At 61.4% G+C, this 15,352-nt stretch overlaps 7 protein-coding genes across 7 annotated transcripts; 3 read left to right on the top strand and 4 right to left on the bottom strand.

The window, feature by feature from the left end:
* Positions 1-218: 218 nt before the first annotated feature.
* Positions 219-1,732, top strand: ACA1_264110 (ribosomal protein L3, putative; the record flags this gene model as incomplete). The annotated part of the gene is made up of 3 exons (XM_004341277.1): positions 219-240; positions 326-1,162; positions 1,395-1,732. The coding sequence occupies 3 exons, from the start codon at positions 219-221 to the stop codon at positions 1,730-1,732; spliced, it is 1,197 nt and encodes a 398-aa protein (XP_004341325.1).
* Positions 1,733-2,025: 293 nt separating this feature from the next.
* Positions 2,026-4,548, bottom strand: ACA1_264120 (uncharacterized protein; the record flags this gene model as incomplete). The annotated part of the gene is made up of 6 exons (XM_004341278.1): positions 2,026-2,694; positions 2,784-2,951; positions 3,080-3,244; positions 3,377-3,648; positions 3,786-3,867; positions 3,940-4,548. The coding sequence occupies 6 exons, from the start codon at positions 4,546-4,548 to the stop codon at positions 2,026-2,028; spliced, it is 1,965 nt and encodes a 654-aa protein (XP_004341326.1).
* Positions 4,549-4,773: 225 nt separating this feature from the next.
* On the bottom strand, positions 4,774-6,821 carry ACA1_264130 (peptidyltRNA hydrolase domain containing protein; the record flags this gene model as incomplete). Its single annotated transcript, XM_004341279.1, has 9 exons — positions 4,774-5,067; positions 5,220-5,312; positions 5,404-5,556; positions 5,668-5,852; positions 5,967-6,057; positions 6,150-6,296; positions 6,383-6,501; positions 6,583-6,718; positions 6,780-6,821. 9 exons carry the CDS (start codon positions 6,819-6,821, stop codon positions 4,774-4,776), a joined length of 1,260 nt encoding a protein of 419 aa, XP_004341327.1.
* Positions 6,822-7,658: 837 nt separating this feature from the next.
* ACA1_264140 (homeobox domain containing protein) lies at positions 7,659-9,593 on the top strand (the record flags this gene model as incomplete). The annotated part of the gene is made up of 1 exon (XM_004341280.1): positions 7,659-9,593. The coding sequence occupies one exon, from the start codon at positions 7,659-7,661 to the stop codon at positions 9,591-9,593; it is 1,935 nt and encodes a 644-aa protein (XP_004341328.1).
* A 154-nt stretch (positions 9,594-9,747) lies between these two features.
* On the bottom strand, positions 9,748-12,028 carry ACA1_264150 (gammaglutamyltranspeptidase; the record flags this gene model as incomplete). The annotated part of the gene is made up of 9 exons (XM_004341281.1): positions 9,748-10,047; positions 10,120-10,182; positions 10,250-10,371; positions 10,485-10,899; positions 10,978-11,218; positions 11,300-11,450; positions 11,507-11,720; positions 11,801-11,860; positions 11,993-12,028. The coding sequence occupies 9 exons, from the start codon at positions 12,026-12,028 to the stop codon at positions 9,748-9,750; spliced, it is 1,602 nt and encodes a 533-aa protein (XP_004341329.1).
* Positions 12,029-12,472: 444 nt separating this feature from the next.
* On the top strand, positions 12,473-13,663 carry ACA1_264160 (tetratricopeptide repeat domain containing protein; the record flags this gene model as incomplete). The annotated part of the gene is made up of 4 exons (XM_004341282.1): positions 12,473-12,620; positions 12,693-12,740; positions 12,818-13,221; positions 13,304-13,663. The coding sequence occupies 4 exons, from the start codon at positions 12,473-12,475 to the stop codon at positions 13,661-13,663; spliced, it is 960 nt and encodes a 319-aa protein (XP_004341330.1).
* Positions 13,664-13,793: 130 nt separating this feature from the next.
* Positions 13,794-14,817, bottom strand: ACA1_264170 (uncharacterized protein; the record flags this gene model as incomplete). Its single annotated transcript, XM_004341283.1, has 3 exons — positions 13,794-14,132; positions 14,234-14,532; positions 14,595-14,817. The coding sequence occupies 3 exons, from the start codon at positions 14,815-14,817 to the stop codon at positions 13,794-13,796; spliced, it is 861 nt and encodes a 286-aa protein (XP_004341331.1).
* Between the last annotated feature and the right edge of the window lie 535 nt (positions 14,818-15,352).

The following is a 15,352-nucleotide window of genomic DNA, read 5'->3' on the forward strand; positions in this document are numbered from 1 at the left end:
GGGAAGAGTGCGCCCGGAGGCCGAGAGGAAGGCGAGGAAAGAGGCAGAACGTGTTGTAGTGTGTGATTAGAAAAAAGGAAGAATTTGTTCTCTCATTTTGCCATCTTAAGGTGGCGCTCTTTATTTCTGCGGACACGTCCAATCCACCATTTTAGCCGGCGCGGGAGCATTTTGGTTCTTTCTCTTTTTCTCTCCTCCATCCCCCTATCGTCCGCAGGATGTCGCACAGGAAGTTCTCCGGTGCGTCCCCTCTCCATCTACTGTTAATCTCAACATTCGCACGCGAGATCTGTGTTCTGATCAATCTTGTTACTGCTCCGCGCAGCTCCCCGTCACGGTTCGCTGGGTTTCACCCCCAGGAAGCGCGCCGCCAGGCACCGCGGAAAGTGCAAGACCTTCCCCAAGGATGATGCCTCGAAGAAGCCCCACCTTACGGCTTTCCTCGCCTACAAGGCCGGCATGACCCACGTCGTGCGCGACCTCGACAAGCCCGGCTCCAGGATGCACAAGCGTGAGGTCGTGGAGGCCGTGACGATCCTCGAGGCCCCTCCCATGGTTGTGGTCGGCATCGTCGGTTACATCGACACCCCCAGCGGCATGCGCACCCTCACCACCGTGTGGGCTCAGCACTTGTCGGCTGAGTGCCTCCGCCGCTTCTACAAGAACTGGTACCGCTCGAAGAAGAAGGCCTTCACCAAGTACCAGAAGGCCCTCGCCGCCAACAAGGCCCGCGTCTTCGACCGTGAGGTTGCCCGCCTGAAGAAGTACTGCACCGTCGTGCGCGTCATCGCCCACACCCAGGTCCGCAAGCTCAACCAGAGGCAGAAGAAGGCCCATATCATGGAGATCCAGGTCAACGGTGGTTCCATCGCCGACAAGGTCGACTTCGCTGTCTCCCTCCTCGAGAAGCCCGTGCCCGTCGACAACGTCTTCGGCGACTCCGAGCTCGTCGACACCATCGGCGTCACCAAGGGTAAGGGTTACGAGGGCGTCACCACCCGTTGGGGCGTCACCCGCCTTCCCCGCAAGACCCATCGTGGTCTCAGGAAGGTGGCTTGTATCGGTGCCTGGCATCCGGCTGCCGTCCAGTGGTCTGTGCCCCGCGCTGGTCAGAACGGTTACCACCACAGGACTGAGCTCAACAAGAAGATCTACAGGATCGGTACGACAGCCCTCCTCTCTTGCCTCCCCTCCGCCCATTTCTCTTTATCACATTACTTCGAGGCCGTTTCACGCGTGATGAATTGACCCTTGAGGTCCCAACAATCTGACTCCACCATGGAGGCAAACAATCACAATCTTTCGTCTGACACGAAACATCCTCTCCTCGTTATACCTTCATCTCTTCCTGCGACCTTCCACTCGTACTCACTTCCGATTTTTTCCATCTCTAGGCAAGGGCGTACGTCAGGAGGGTGGCAAGATCGTCCACAACAACGCCTCGACCGAGTTCGATCTTACTGAGAAGAGCATCACCCCCATGGGTGGCTTCCCCCACTACGGTGAGGTCAACGAGGACTACCTGATGATCAAGGGTGCCGTCATTGGCCCCAAGAAGCGCGTCATCACCATCAGGAAGGCCCTCCTCCGCCCGACCAAGAGGTGGCAGCTGGAGAAGATCGCCCCCAAGTTCATCGATACTTCCTCCAAGTTCGGTCACGGTCGTTTCCAGACCAAGGAGGAGAAGGAGAAGTTCATGGGCATCAGGAAGAAGGACAAGGTCGTCGCCTAAGCTCATCCCACTCTGTTCCCTGGCGCAAGCCCCGCTCTCTGCGAGTCGTCACCATAAAAACAACAAACACCCAAAGCTTGCGCACAACGTCCCTCCTGCCTCGTCGAACCTCCTTTGCTGTGACGAGCCGGCTCCGACTACCTTACCGCCAGCGACAACACGCGCACGCTGGCCACGCCTTACAACGACCACGTAGACGTACGGCGTCCCAGCTGATCGTGTGCATGATCAACAACGTTCTATTTCACAGGTTGGGTGTCACTAGTCATACAATTCGAACGTTCCTTGTGACTTCAAGCGGAGCTGTCGTCGCTGTCGCTGCTGGAGCTGCCATCGTCATCATCCGAGGAGGTCCCAGCAGGCTGCTTGTCCTCTTCCTCACGATCTGAGTCTGACTCCGCGATGCGCGCCTCTTCTGCGGCTCCCTTGCTTGCCTCCTCTATCTGCGGCGGGGGATGCTGAACCGTTTCTACCTCTTCTTCTTCTTCTTCTTCCGAGTCGTCCTTCTCCCCGCCCTTCGCCTCCTCGTTCTGCGGCGGAGCGTGGTCGGCCTTCTCCGCCGTCTCGTCACCCGAGCTCTCCTCCTCGCTCGACGAACTTTCTCCCTCCCCCTCTTCCTCGGAGGACTCACCCTCTTCATCGCTGCCGCGAGCTGCGCGGCCCTCCCCTTCCTCCTCGCTCGAACTCTCCTCTTCCTCCTCATCATCGTCGCTGTCTTCTTCATCTTCCTCCTCCTCCTCCTCAGAGCTGCTCTCCTCTTCCTCGCTCGACGGTGCCGCTTCTCCGTCCTCTTCGTTGTCGTCGTCGGAGGTGCTGCTCGCGGCCTCCGACACACCGCTCTCCTTGTGATCGTCGTCCTCGTCGGCCGCATGGTCCACCTCCTTCGCCAGGGCGGGGGCGGTCGTGGGGACGACCGCCGCGCTGCCGCTCTTGCCCACCACCACGCGAGGCAGAGGGCCGTCCTTTTGTGTGCGACGCGACAGAGAGATGACACGCGTGAGTGTGGCGAGCTGTGCGGTGTGTGGCGCGGGCGAGGGAGAGGGCCACGTACGCGTCTCCTCTCGGCTTCGCTGATGGGGCTCTGCTCGGCCTTGCGGAGGGTGACGGGGAACGGGCTGCTCTTGCCGGACGAGTCGGTCGCCGCGTTGCCGCCCTTGGGCGCCTGCGATGGGTCCTGCGACACCTTGCGCAGCGTCACGCCACTGAACGGCGCACCACCCTGCGCGCGCGTGTACCATATACGTCGCATGACCGTGAGTCGTCGCTCAATCGCACCGCACACGCCATCGCACACGCACGACCGCACACGCCTATCGCAAAACCACCAAAGGCCGTGTGGGGGGGTACCGAGGATGCCTCTTTCTTGGGGGCGGCGCTGGGTCGCTCGACCTTGCGCAGCTGCACCTTCTCGGTGATGGCCGCTGACTCGGCGCTCTGCTGCTGCTGCTGCTTCCTCTTGCCCTCGTCCGCCTCCACCTTCTTCAGCGCGATCAGCCCCGTCTCCTTCTTGGCCTGCGCCACCACCACCCACCCACCACCACCACACCACACCACACCATTCAATCATTAAGGCTCGATCACGTGTGTGCGGTGCGTGTGCGTGTTCGGTGTGTGCGGTGTGTGCGGTGTGTGCGTGTGCGGTACCCGTAGCTCGAGGGCGATGTTGCGGCCCATGAGGGCGCCCATCTCGGGCTTCTTCTGGAACATGGAGGTGGGGTTGGTCTGCGCCTCGGCGTCGACCTCGCCCGCGCGGTTGAGGTCCGGTATGCGCTTGGCCGGGTGCGAGCCGCTCAGCTTGGGCGCCGCGCCGCCGTCGTCGTCATCACTCGACACCGGGTCGTCGTTCCAGTCCCCGCCCGCCGACACCGCCACGACCACCGCCGGCTTCTTCTCCACCTCCTTGCCCGCCGCCGCCGCTGTGTCGTGTGTCACGTCGTGGTGGCGTCAGCGACGTGGGGAGGGGAGGGGGGCACAACATAAAGAACGAAGGAAAAGAACGAAAGCGACGACCGTCTTCGCTCATTGCAGAGGTGGTGGTGCAGGTGGGTGGTACCTTTCTTCTGTGTTGCGGGCGAGGCGCCAGAGGCCGGCTTCTTGGCCTTGCCCTCCTCCTTGCCCTTGTCCGCCTCCGCCTTCTACTCGGGTTTTTTTTAAAATAAAACAAATGGAAATAAAAACACGATGATGAAGCTGGTCTGGCGTAGTACCTTCTTGGTGGTGGTGGTCTTCTTCTTCTTCTTGTTGGTGGTCTCGCCAGACTCGTCGGTCGACTTCTTCTTCCGGCGGAAGAAGGACGTGAAGCGGTTGGTCTTCTTCTTCTTCTTGTTGGTGGTGGCCTCGCCACCCTCTTCATCGCCCTCCTCCTTCTTCTTTGTGGCCTTCTTCTTCTTCTCCTTTTTCGCGGGCTTCTCCTTCTTTTCCTTCACCTTCTTCTCCTTCTTGGCGGCGGTGGCCTTCTTGTTGTTCTTCTTCTTGTCGGTCCCCTTGGCTGCGTCGTCATCTTCGGCGGTGGCCGTCGCCGCTGGACCCAGCGGTCGTCGCGCTGCGGGCGACTTGCGCGGCGACGTCGGGGTCGCCGCCGCCTCCTCTACTTCTTCTCCATGCAAGCTCGAGCTCGAGCTCGAGCTCGCCTTCTTCTCCATCTTCTTCTTCTTGGCCTCCTCCTCTTCCTCTTCCTCTTTCTCATCCATCTTCTTGGCCTCCACCTCCACCTCCTGCTCCTGCTGCTCCTGTTCCACCTCTGCCGGTGGCGCCTGGGCCACCACCTCCTCCTCCCCGTGGTGGTCGCTACTCTCATCTCCCGACGACGAAGACATGTCTGCTGCTGCTTATGTCTGTTGGTCTGTTGGCTGTGTTGACGTCTTCGTCTGAAGTAGACTCTTCGCGGTTCGCTGCGAAACTCGGCGACGACGATAGAGAGAGAGAGCAGTCCAGGCTTCTTCCCCAAAACAAAGGAGGAGCTCTTGACCCCTCTTTGCGGGTCGACCGAGAATAAATTAATTGTTTTCTGGAATTCCAAGAATGCAGAGTGTAATGTTGGTTCAGAAGGAGTCGAGGTCGATGGAGTTGAGGGCCTCGGCGGAGTGGTGGGCGACGAGGGCGTCGATGAAGGTGTCGAGGTGGTGGCCCTGCATCATGCTCTCGATGTCGTGCACGGTGAGGCCGCACCGGTGGTCCGTGATCCGGCTCTGCGGGAAGTTGTAGGTGCGGATCCGCTCGTGGCGCGCCCCGGTGCCCACCTGCTTCCGTCGCTGGTCGGCGCGCGAGCTGGCCAGCCGCTCGCGCTCGATCTCGTACAGCCGCGACCGCAGGATCTTCATCGCCCGGTCCTTGTTCTGCAGGGGCGCCATGCCAACACAAAGACGTGAGCTACGTGTGTTGTGTGCTGTATGTTGTGTGCTGTGTGTTGTGTGTGTGGTGCCTTGTGCTGAGATCGTTCGTCCTGGATGGAGACGGTGATGCCGGTGGGCACGTGAGTGACGCGCACGGCGCTGTCCGTCTTGTTGACGTGCTGGCCGCCTGGGCCGGACGCCCGGAACGTGTCCACGCGAATGTCCTTGGGCAGGATTTGAATGTCGGCCTGTCACCACACAACACACAGGAGTAAGCCACGTGTATCTCTAGTATGGGGGGGGGCAGTAGCACGGGCCAGGCAGCTGCGCGTAACGAACCTCCTGTGCCACGGGCAAGACGGCGACGGTGACCGTCGATGTGTGGGTTCGCCCCTGGGTCTCGGTCTCGGGCACGCGCTGCACCCGATGCACGCCCGTCTCGAACTTGAGGCGACCGAACACGCCCCTGCCCGTAATACAGGCGCTCGATTCCTGAGTGCGCGCACGAGGCCAGGCCAGGCCAGGCCACGGTGTAGCGGAGCAGCGGGGCAGGCGTCAGCACGAATGAGGTGCAATGACATCAGAAAGAGGGGTGGTAGGTACCCGGTAGCCGCCGACTTCGCTGTCGCTGACGGCCAGCGTCTCCCATTCCCAGTCCTTCATCTCGGCGTAGGCGCTGTACATGTTGAACAGCTCCATGGTGAAGAGCTGCGACTCCTGGCCGCCGGCTGCGGCCCTCACCTCCAATATGGCGCTCTTCTCGTCCGCCTCGTCCTTGCCCAGTAGCTCTGCACCGCCAACCCTCGGAGGTCAGGAAGCGTCGACAAGCACCCCACCACCACAAGCCACCAGCCGCCAGCCACCACCACCACCAGCCAGCAGCGAAGGCAATGGTAGGGTACCGAGCATGATTTCGTTCTCGAGCTCCTTCTCCAGGTCCATCAGCTCCCCGAGGATTCGCTTGTAGTCCTCCTCGGCGAGCGCTCCGAGTTCCTGTCGATGCGTGTGTGTTTGTGTGTGTGTGCCAAAGAAGGCGATAAAGTGAGCGAGGCATGTCCGGCTGGCGATGGGGTGACATCTCGGACCTTGTCTTGGGTCTGCTTGCTCTCCTCCATCAGTTGGTGGAGCTCTCGCAGTTCCTCGCGCTGCTGTTCAATCCGTCGCACCATGCCCATCACGGGGTCGAGAGCGTGCAGCTGCTTTGTGAGCATGCCCCGCTCCTCCGGAGACAGCTGCGCGCCAGCACCAGACGACGGGGAGTGAGCGCTGTGAGCTGCGCCGGTGAACGCCCTCACGACACAAGCAGTCGTGTGCGTACCGCCTCGTTGGTCTGGAGGGTGGCGGAGAGGTCATCGAACTGGTGCTTCATGTGGTCCAACCGCTTTTGTATGGATTTGTTCATTGTGGTGTGCATCGACAGCCCGTCTTCCTGGGTGCCTGGCGTACCCACGAGCAACAGGAAGCAATCGTGAGTGTTTTGTTTTTTTTTACGTGATTAAATGCAAAAGCGAAACGTACCGGGAAGGGAGAACCGGCGAAGTGGAGTAGCAGGGGAGCTTGCATAGACACCCAGCGCTGTCTGGCAGCCATGGGGCGACATGTTGAGCAAAAATCGCCCCTGTGGCATGTGAAGATTGTGCCGTCCGTGCAAAATCTGGAGATGGGAGGAGATTAGACACGCGGCCTCTGTCGCTGCAGCGCCACGCACAACGTACCGGCCAGCAGAGCGAAACCGGAGCTCGCGCTGCGCGCTTCATCTCGGAGCGTATGGGCGAAAAAAAAATTCAAAAACTACAAAGGCAATTTCTTTTTGATTAAAATTTCTTGCGTCATTTCTCTTTGGTCAACATTCACGAGAAGGAGGGTGTTCTGCGCAGCTGTGGCAGACGCCGCAGGCCATAATGGTGTGCCATCATTGGCGGTCATTACCGTGATTAATGCCTGGATTAATACAATTGTCGACATAAATTAGCATTAGGTAATATCAGCGAGTAAATAGTTGCCGGTTTGGTGATGATCTCAACCAGTCGGGCAGCGACACGCGTGCGAAACTCCACAGCCGTCGGGAACTTACTTAGGTTCGCCAAAGATTCAGTCACCAACCGCAGAGGAAGAAGTGCCGCTCCCAGCCAAGCCGCTTCAAGGTCTGGACGACGAGCAAGAAGAAGAACAAGGAAAAACTGCAAGCAGGCCTGTTTTCTTGTTTTACGGAAGGGCCTTGCTTCATTCATCTCATAGGATCGGTGGTCCCTCCATGACGCACATCTTCCCCACTCTTTCAGCATCTCCCCTTCATCGCAGCACCATGGAGCCCTGGGGCCGCCGCAAGCACAAGCTAATCAAAGAGTACGTTTCTACACACCCCGGCCGAAACGCAGACACGACCACCCGCAGCGCATCACAACACGGAATACGCCAACGACAACCGCCACCATCACCAAAATATATTACTTTTGCGATACGGGTGGGTCCACCGGCTCTCCCGAAGTTCTTTGCTAACGACTTCATCTCCTCGTCGCAGGGAGGCGGACAACGACGACGGCGACAACTGCCGGCAGCAGCAGCGGCAAGAGCGGGCCACGACGACGCAGGCGATGGGGCTCGACCGCATCATGACACCCCCTTCCTCTTCGGCATCAACGATGCCCGTGGCCTGGATGCTGCCAACAACAACAACGACCACCACCACCGCCAGCGACTACGCCAAATCTTCCGCATCTTCTGCTGCCCCGACATCTACGACGACCGCCTCGAGTCGCATCCCGGCGCAGGACATCATCCTCTCCACCCTGCACCAGCTCCTCGACCCCGCCCTCCAGCCGCCACCGCCCCAGCCCCACCACCAGCTGCCCCGACGCCCGGCGACCCGCGCATCGCCATCATCATCATCCGCCAACGATGTAGTCGACATCACCAACCGCTCGTCGCGCAGCACCAGAAGCACCGGTACTCGCACCAAGCCACCACCGTCATCGTCATCGGCGTCGTCGGGCCGGGCCGTTCAACATCACCAGCGCCAGGAGAGCTCCGCCGGGGTGTCGGCAAACTCCCAAAGAGGAGCTCCGCCGCCGACGGCAATTTCCTTCCCCGGCTTCGTCAACGCTGCTGGACCCGCCGCCAGCGCGCCCGGTCTCTCGGCGCTGGTCCAGGACCTGTCATCGTCGCTGCCGCATCTGCTGCAGGTCGCCGCCTTCTCGGGGATCTCGCCCCAGGCGCTCCTCGCCTCCCTTGTCACCGCCATGCCCGCCGGCGTCGATCCCGCTACTCTCCAGCTCCAGTCACAGCCCCAGCCACAGCGCCAGGGTGCGGCGGCCATGGGCTCCAGTTCAGGGTCTACCACTACAACTGCTGCCGCTGCTACGAAGGCGCCGGCGCCGACACCGCACATCCCAGACCCGACGTACCCGCGCGCGGTGACGACAGCCCATAAGCTCCCGTTGCCCAAGGCACACAGCGGCGGCGGCGGCCTCTCGTTCACGCCGTCGGTCACGTCGGCCTTCACCTCCCTCAAGCGCCCCGGCGAGGTGGCCAGGTCGTCGCCCCCGCGCTCGCCCAACCCGCCACCACTTTCGAGCGCCGCCGCGGCCAGGGCCACCACCGCCGGCAAGCCGACTCCGACGAGCAGCGTGCCCCTGCCGGCCCTCGCCGTGCCCGGCTTCCCGGGGCTGCCCCCGCCCGACTACGCCGCCACGCTGGCCGCCTTGGCCGCATCGCAGCAGCCGCCGATGGCTGCCCCCGCGGGGGCGGCGGCCACCACCGACTACCAGGCGCGGATGCAGCAGTACATGCAGTTCCTCCTCCTACTCCAGCAGCAGCAGCCTCCGCAACAGCAGCAGCTGCCGCCGGGTTTCGCGGTGGCGCCTCTGCCGTACATCACCACGCCCCTCGGTTCCATCATCACCGCCCCCGCGCAGTCGTCGTTGTCTTCGTCGGCGGCCTCGACGACATCGACATCGGGCAAGCGGGCACGGACGAGCGTCAAGCAAGAGAGCGGCGGTACCAAGCGCAGCAGGGGGTCGCGCGACGACTGTCCAGTGACGGGCCGCACCAGCTCCAATGCGGGGCCGGCCCCGACCGGCGACGCCAGCGACACGGCCGCGTCGCGTAAGCGGACCAGGCTGGACGACCAATACGGCCAGCTGACCGACCTGGGTCCTCCCCCTCGCACTGCCGGCGGTGCAACACGAGACGGCAGCGCTCAGCCGACCCCGCGCCGCCGCGCCGAGGCCAGCTTCGGCGACGGCGACGACGATGATGATGACGCGGTGAAGCGGAAGCGGATCAACCAGAGCCAGCTCGACGTGCTCGAGGCGGCCTACCTGGACGACCCTCTGCCGAGCCGGAGGACCAAGCAGCGGCTCTCCACCCAGCTCGGCATCTCCATCAAGCGCGTCCAGATCTGGTTCCAGAACAGGCGGGCCAAGCAGAAGAGGCAGAGGAAGGACGGGTCCGACAGCGGAGGCGACACGTTTCCCGAAGACGGGAGCGACGACCCCCCGTCCGGGGGCCTGTTCGGCCTCATGGACTAGCGAGGCGCGTCGTGGCCATCAATCCTGCGCCTCTCATCGCTTCGTTGTACATATCTACACATGCATAGCACGACACCTCGTCAGCTCAGCAGAATAAGAATAAGAAGAATACGTTATTGTTGTCGCTCGAGCTGGCCGGGATTGAACGGAGCGATCACGAGCGGGCGATGGCCATGCCGTCAGCGCGAGGGTCGGAGCCGGCCCAGAAGACGCCCGTGACGGGGTGGCGCCAGATGATCTGCCCGCGGCCGAACGTGGCCCGGTCGTGGTCCCGCACGATCACCACCCGGTGGCCCATGTCAGCCAGCTGCTGCACGACCGCCTCGGGCACGCCCTCCTCGATGGACACTGTGCCGTTGGACGTGCCGTCCTCGATGCAGAAGCGGGGCGCGTCCACCGCCTGCTGCGGGTTCATCTTGTAGTCGATCATGTTCAGCAGCACTTGCACATGGCCCTGATCGACGACCAACGAGACGGGTCAGGGGATATGAACTCGCGCGAGTTCACGCGAGACGAGGGCATGTACCTGCGGCTGCATGAACCCGCCCATCACACCGAAGGAGCAATAGAGCTCGACCTTGCCATTCACCTGCGCGACAGACAGTGAGAGGGCAGGAGCGCAAAGGGAACGTTGACATGCGGGTAGCCAGGCTAACCTGGTGCGTGGCCATGCCGGGGATAATGGTGTGGTACGGCCTCTTGTTGCCCTCCAGCATGTTCGGCGAGCCCTCCTCCAGTGTAAAGTTGGCCCCGCGGTTCTGAAGCGTAAAGCCGCACCCTGGTGGGAGCGACAACAGATACCACACGACGCGTCACTCCACGCCGATCGCGCACGCTGGTCGTTCATGATGCACCGGTGAGTGGGGGAGCACGCGAGTACTGTAGACGAACCCTTGGGGATGATCCCGCTGCCGAATCCCACGTAGTTGGAGTTGATGAAGCTGCAGGCGTTGCCCTGCTCGTCGACCACCGAGAAGTAGACGGTACAAGAGGACGAAGCGGGCGAGCCCTTCTCGACGTCGACGGCGGCCTTGTCCGGCTTGAAGTACTGCTCGAGCCGCGCCTTGGCGTAGCGGTCCGACAGCAGCTCTTCAATGGGCACGTGCACGCGCGACGGGTCCGCCACGTAGTACCGCGTGTCGGCGAAGGCGATCCGCACGCACTCGATGAGCGTGTGCAGGTACTCGGCCGAGTTGTGCTCGAGCTTGTCCGGGATGGTGTGCTCCTCGAGTTGCTTGAGCATGTTGAGGGCCATCAGGGCCGTGATGCCCTGGCCATTGGGCGGGATCTCGTACACGTTCACTCCCTGCCGGGCCGCAGCGATACGAATCAGCGTCGCCACACCGTGACATGAGCGTGCCAGTGCGGCGGGAGGGGAGTGCACCTTGTAGTTGACCGAAATGGGCTTGTCCATGGTGGAGCGGTGGTTCTTGAGGTCGTCCAGGGTGAGGAGACTGCCAAGGCCGCTCAGCACCTGTACGATCTCCTCGGCGATGCGGCCCTCGTAGAAGCCCTTCTTGCCATGCTTGGCCAGCTCGCGAAACGTGTTGGCCAGGTTGGGCATGCGCATCACCTCGCCCGCCTCCGGCGCGCGTCCATGCAGCAGCATTTCATCAGCATGCGGCCTAATAACGTGTTATCGGCTCGTCAGTGATTGAACGGTGGTGTGTCCGTTGTTAGTTGGCGAGAGCGGGCAGTAGCGGTACCCGTTCCTGAGCTGGCCAACGCCCTTGGCCCAATGGTAAGCGGTGATGGGCGAGACGGGGAAACCGCGATCGGCCATGTCGATCGCCGGCTGCAGGATGTCGGCCAGCGTGAGGCGCCCGCTGCCGAAGGTCTCCACCGTGTCGATCCACCCTAAATGTGAGATCAGTATCGACAGAGGCAACACAGATTGCGAGCGATCTGGGTACCGGCGGCAGCGCCGGGCACGGTGACGGTGTGGGGCGAGTATCGGGGCAGATGCTTGGCGCCCTCTTGCACGACACCCAGCTCCTTGAGCTTGGCGACCGACTGGGCCGCGGGGCAGCGACCGCTGCCGTTGAGTCCGCGCACCTCGCCCGTCTCGGCGTTGAAGAACAGACAGAAGCAGTCACCACCAATGCCCGTGCTCGTGGGCTCGGTCACCTGCATACCACCACAAGCGACCACGTCTACACGCTGCGGAGGACTGAAGCAGGGACGGAGATAGCAAGGTGGTAAGGTACATTGAGCGCAGCGGCAACGGCCACGGCAGCGTCGGCAGCATTGCCACCCTTCTCGAGGATCTGTATACCAACTAGATGGGGGTTAGCTGCTAAAACGAGGACGTGTGAAGGTTGGGCCGGAGAGCAAAGAGCTCACGTACTCTGCGAGGCGAGCGGTTGGCTGGATGACACAATGCCACGAGTGCCAACTACGGGGGACCGACGCGAACGCCAATTTGCTGCTTCCATCTTCTTCGCTTGCTGCTCACTGCGGTGGTGTCGGCGACAGAGCTCCTCCCAGCACTTTTCGCTGGCTGTCTTGCGCTGCCCAGTTTTTTGTGCCTTTCTGTTGGCGCGAAAAAAGAGCGGGAAAGGATCAAGGCCGATTTGCTGGCACACCCCTTTTAGGCAGAATCATGCAAGGCGAGGCGCAGGAATCGGCAACGACCACGACAGCGAGTCCGTCAGTAGAACTGGATGCTGAATTCCAGAGGGCCAAGGCCCTTCTGAATCAAGACAAATTCGATGAGGCCAGCGACATCTTCAGCTCCCTCCTTGCTTCCAGGTCCCCCATCCTCTCCGATTCAACTGCTTAGCATTTCCTCGTTCGTTGAGGGCGCTGTTTTAACCGTTGTCGCCCTTAGGGTCGAGACGGAGGGTGAAGTGGCGCCTGGCTTGGCTGTGCTCTACTACATGTACGGCACGGCCATGCTTGGGCTCGCTAAGAAGGAGAGCGTCGACCTCCTGTCGACCATCATGCGGCGAAAGATGCGCGAGAGAAGCGGCGAGCCTGCCGACGAGGACGGCGATGAGGACGAGGGAGACGAAGAAGCTGCAGCGAGTGCGTCACACCCTTCTGAGCACTGCCTCCCGTGCTCTCAAGACTGACGCTTGATCTTCACCCGGCGTGCAGCCTCGGCCGAAGAGTCCCTCGAGATTGCGTGGGAGGTGCTTGACACGGGTGCGTGGCGTCGTGTTCGGTTACGTGGGTGAGTGCGGCACTAATCGTTGGGTCGGCGGTACTGTTCGTTCGTCTAGCCCGCGTGATCTGGGAGAAAGACGAAGCCCAGGCCCTGCGGCTGGCCGACGTGCACATGCGCCTGGCAGAGGTACACGAGGAGAGCGACAACATAGCCGCGGCCATCGAGGAACACAAGCAGGCCCTCGCCCTCAGGCTGGCGCACCTCGAACCCCACTCGCGACTGCTCGCAGAGGTGTACTCGCGCCTGGCCTTTGACTACTCGCTGGAGAAGCAAAACGCGGAAGCCCGCAGCGCCCACGTCAAGGCCGCCGAGTGCGTCGAGAAGAAGCTCGCGCTGCTTGAGAGTGAGGTCGCCTCGTCCGCCGGCGACAAGGGAAAGGATAAGGCCGAGGGCGCTACGCCAGCGGCCACGGAAGAGATCGCCGAGCTGCGCGCCATCCTCGAGGACCTGCGCGAGAAGGTAAAAACTTTCGCATGAGGACCTGTGCCGGACACACGACACACGACACATATTCAACACTTTCTTTTGGGGTGATCACCAGATCGACGCGCTCAAGGACGCTGATGCCGAGGACGCGGCAGTGAAGGACGCCGGGGCGATGTTCAGCCCACCGTCTGCACAGCCCGTCCCGCTCTCTACGGACAAGCCGGCCACGACCGCTGCGCAGCCGGCCGTTCACCACCTGGGCGTGTTCGGCCGATCAAAGAAGGTTCCTCTCCCGTCGTCATCGTCTCCAGCTTCGACCACCGCCACGGCTACAACCTCGGAGGGCGAAGAGACCAAGGGCAAGCGCAAGAGGGAGCGGCCGGCGGAGGAGCCTGCCGAGATGCCGTCTGCCGTCGACGCTGACAGTGCCAAGAGCGACGACGTCGCCCTGAAGAAGGCCAGGACGGAGCAGTGAGCGATCTGCTTGTCCGGTGGTACTTGCGAGTGAACGTCGTCGGCAATTAAAAGGGAGTGGATCTCTATTGTTGTTAACACATAGTTGGGCACACCAGACTGTCTGTGGTCTCTCTCTCTCTCTCTCCGGCTCAAGCGTAATTCCACCTGTAGGAGGCTATTGCGCCCTTCTGGCTGCAGCGCAGCGCGCTCCGGAAGTGCACGCACACAACACGAGCCAAGTGTCCAGCATCTGCAGCAGCAGCAGCAGCAGCAGCAGCAGCAGCAGCAGGAGACACGGGAAGCCAGGCCTCGGCTGAGGGCCGGATGGTGATGAACAGCTTGACGTCCGCGTAGTCGGTTGTGATGAAGGGACCGGTGGGAGCGCCACCCTGGCACTGATCGTAGAGCGCCATCGCTGGCCTGGCGCCGGAGGCGAACAGTAGGAGCCGCACCACCGATGCCACAGGTCCATCTGTGGCATCGAAGGTCTGCACCATCGTGTAGATGGCATTCAAAGGTGATGCATGTGAACGACTACTCTTCACATGCAGCACTGTGCAGTGTGCAGGTTGTAGGGTTTGGTACGTACCTGTGACGAGCAGCCACAGCTCACAAAGCATGTGAAGAGCTCGGCCCAGGGCCTCCTGCTCCACATCTGCCCGGCTGTGAGGAGCTCCTCTTTGACGGACGACCGGTAGTATGGATCGTTATCGTAATCATCATCCTCATCATCGCTGCTAAACACCGGCAAGTCCTGAGCTTCGCTGATGGCCACGAGGTGGTGATCAGCCCAGTCGGGCGGAGCGCCGGGCCTGCCGTCCTTGCGCCGCCACATGTACATGACCGTGCCCGTGGGCTCCCTGCTCGCCCACTTCTCCTCTTTTGCATCTAACAACCAGCGCCACGGTCAGGAATTGCGGAACGGGTTGGCGCTTTGGGGGGGCTTGTACAGCGGAGGTCGGGGTGTGGTGGGGGAAGGGATGACCATAGGCGGGCAGTGTGGTCGCGCACAAGGTCGAGGCTGACTGAGCGCCAAAGCTGGCACACGGCCCACGTGGTGCGGACCCACGGGGCTATGTCGTCATCGGCGTGGCCGACGAGGAAAGAGAGCATGTGGCGCACCAGCTCCACCGGTACCTCCTGCTCACCCAGCACCTGTGCGTGGGCACTCATCCTTTGCACAAAGCTCGATGATCTGATTTGGCCAATAATTGTTTTCTTTTTTTTATTTGTGTTGGTGATTGCGCAAGGATTAGCAACCCACAACATTTTGGCAAGGGGGATCCATTTTCACCTTTTCCCACAAGATGAAGAACACCAAGGCTTGGTTGTTGCAGCGAGGGCCGCGTGGATCGAAGTGGTTCCAGGTTTTTGCTGCTATGCGCTGATTCGGCTGCGGGTGATTAACTTGTGACTCGCTTAGATTGCACAAGTGATCGTACCCCTGTCGGCTGTGGTGGGAGGTGTGTTCTTCACCTTCATGGGAATCAAATCGCACAACAAGTATCAGTGGAAGGTCATCCAAGAGGGTATTTCCAGATTGAAATTTACATTGTGCACTTTTCTCCTTTCATCTTGTGACTTCATTCATTCTGTCGTGCAGAGGCTAACAACAAGCGCTGGTTGGAGAACATCAAACGCGAAAGGCGAGAGAAGATGCTGCGCCTACAACAAGCCGAGCAAATCGGCAGCCCAATGCGCTTGTCCT

This window comes from Acanthamoeba castellanii (genome assembly GCF_000313135.1).
Source record: "Acanthamoeba castellanii str. Neff unplaced genomic scaffold scf7180000084770, whole genome shotgun sequence".
Lineage (NCBI taxonomy): Eukaryota > Discosea > Longamoebia > Acanthamoebidae > Acanthamoeba > Acanthamoeba castellanii.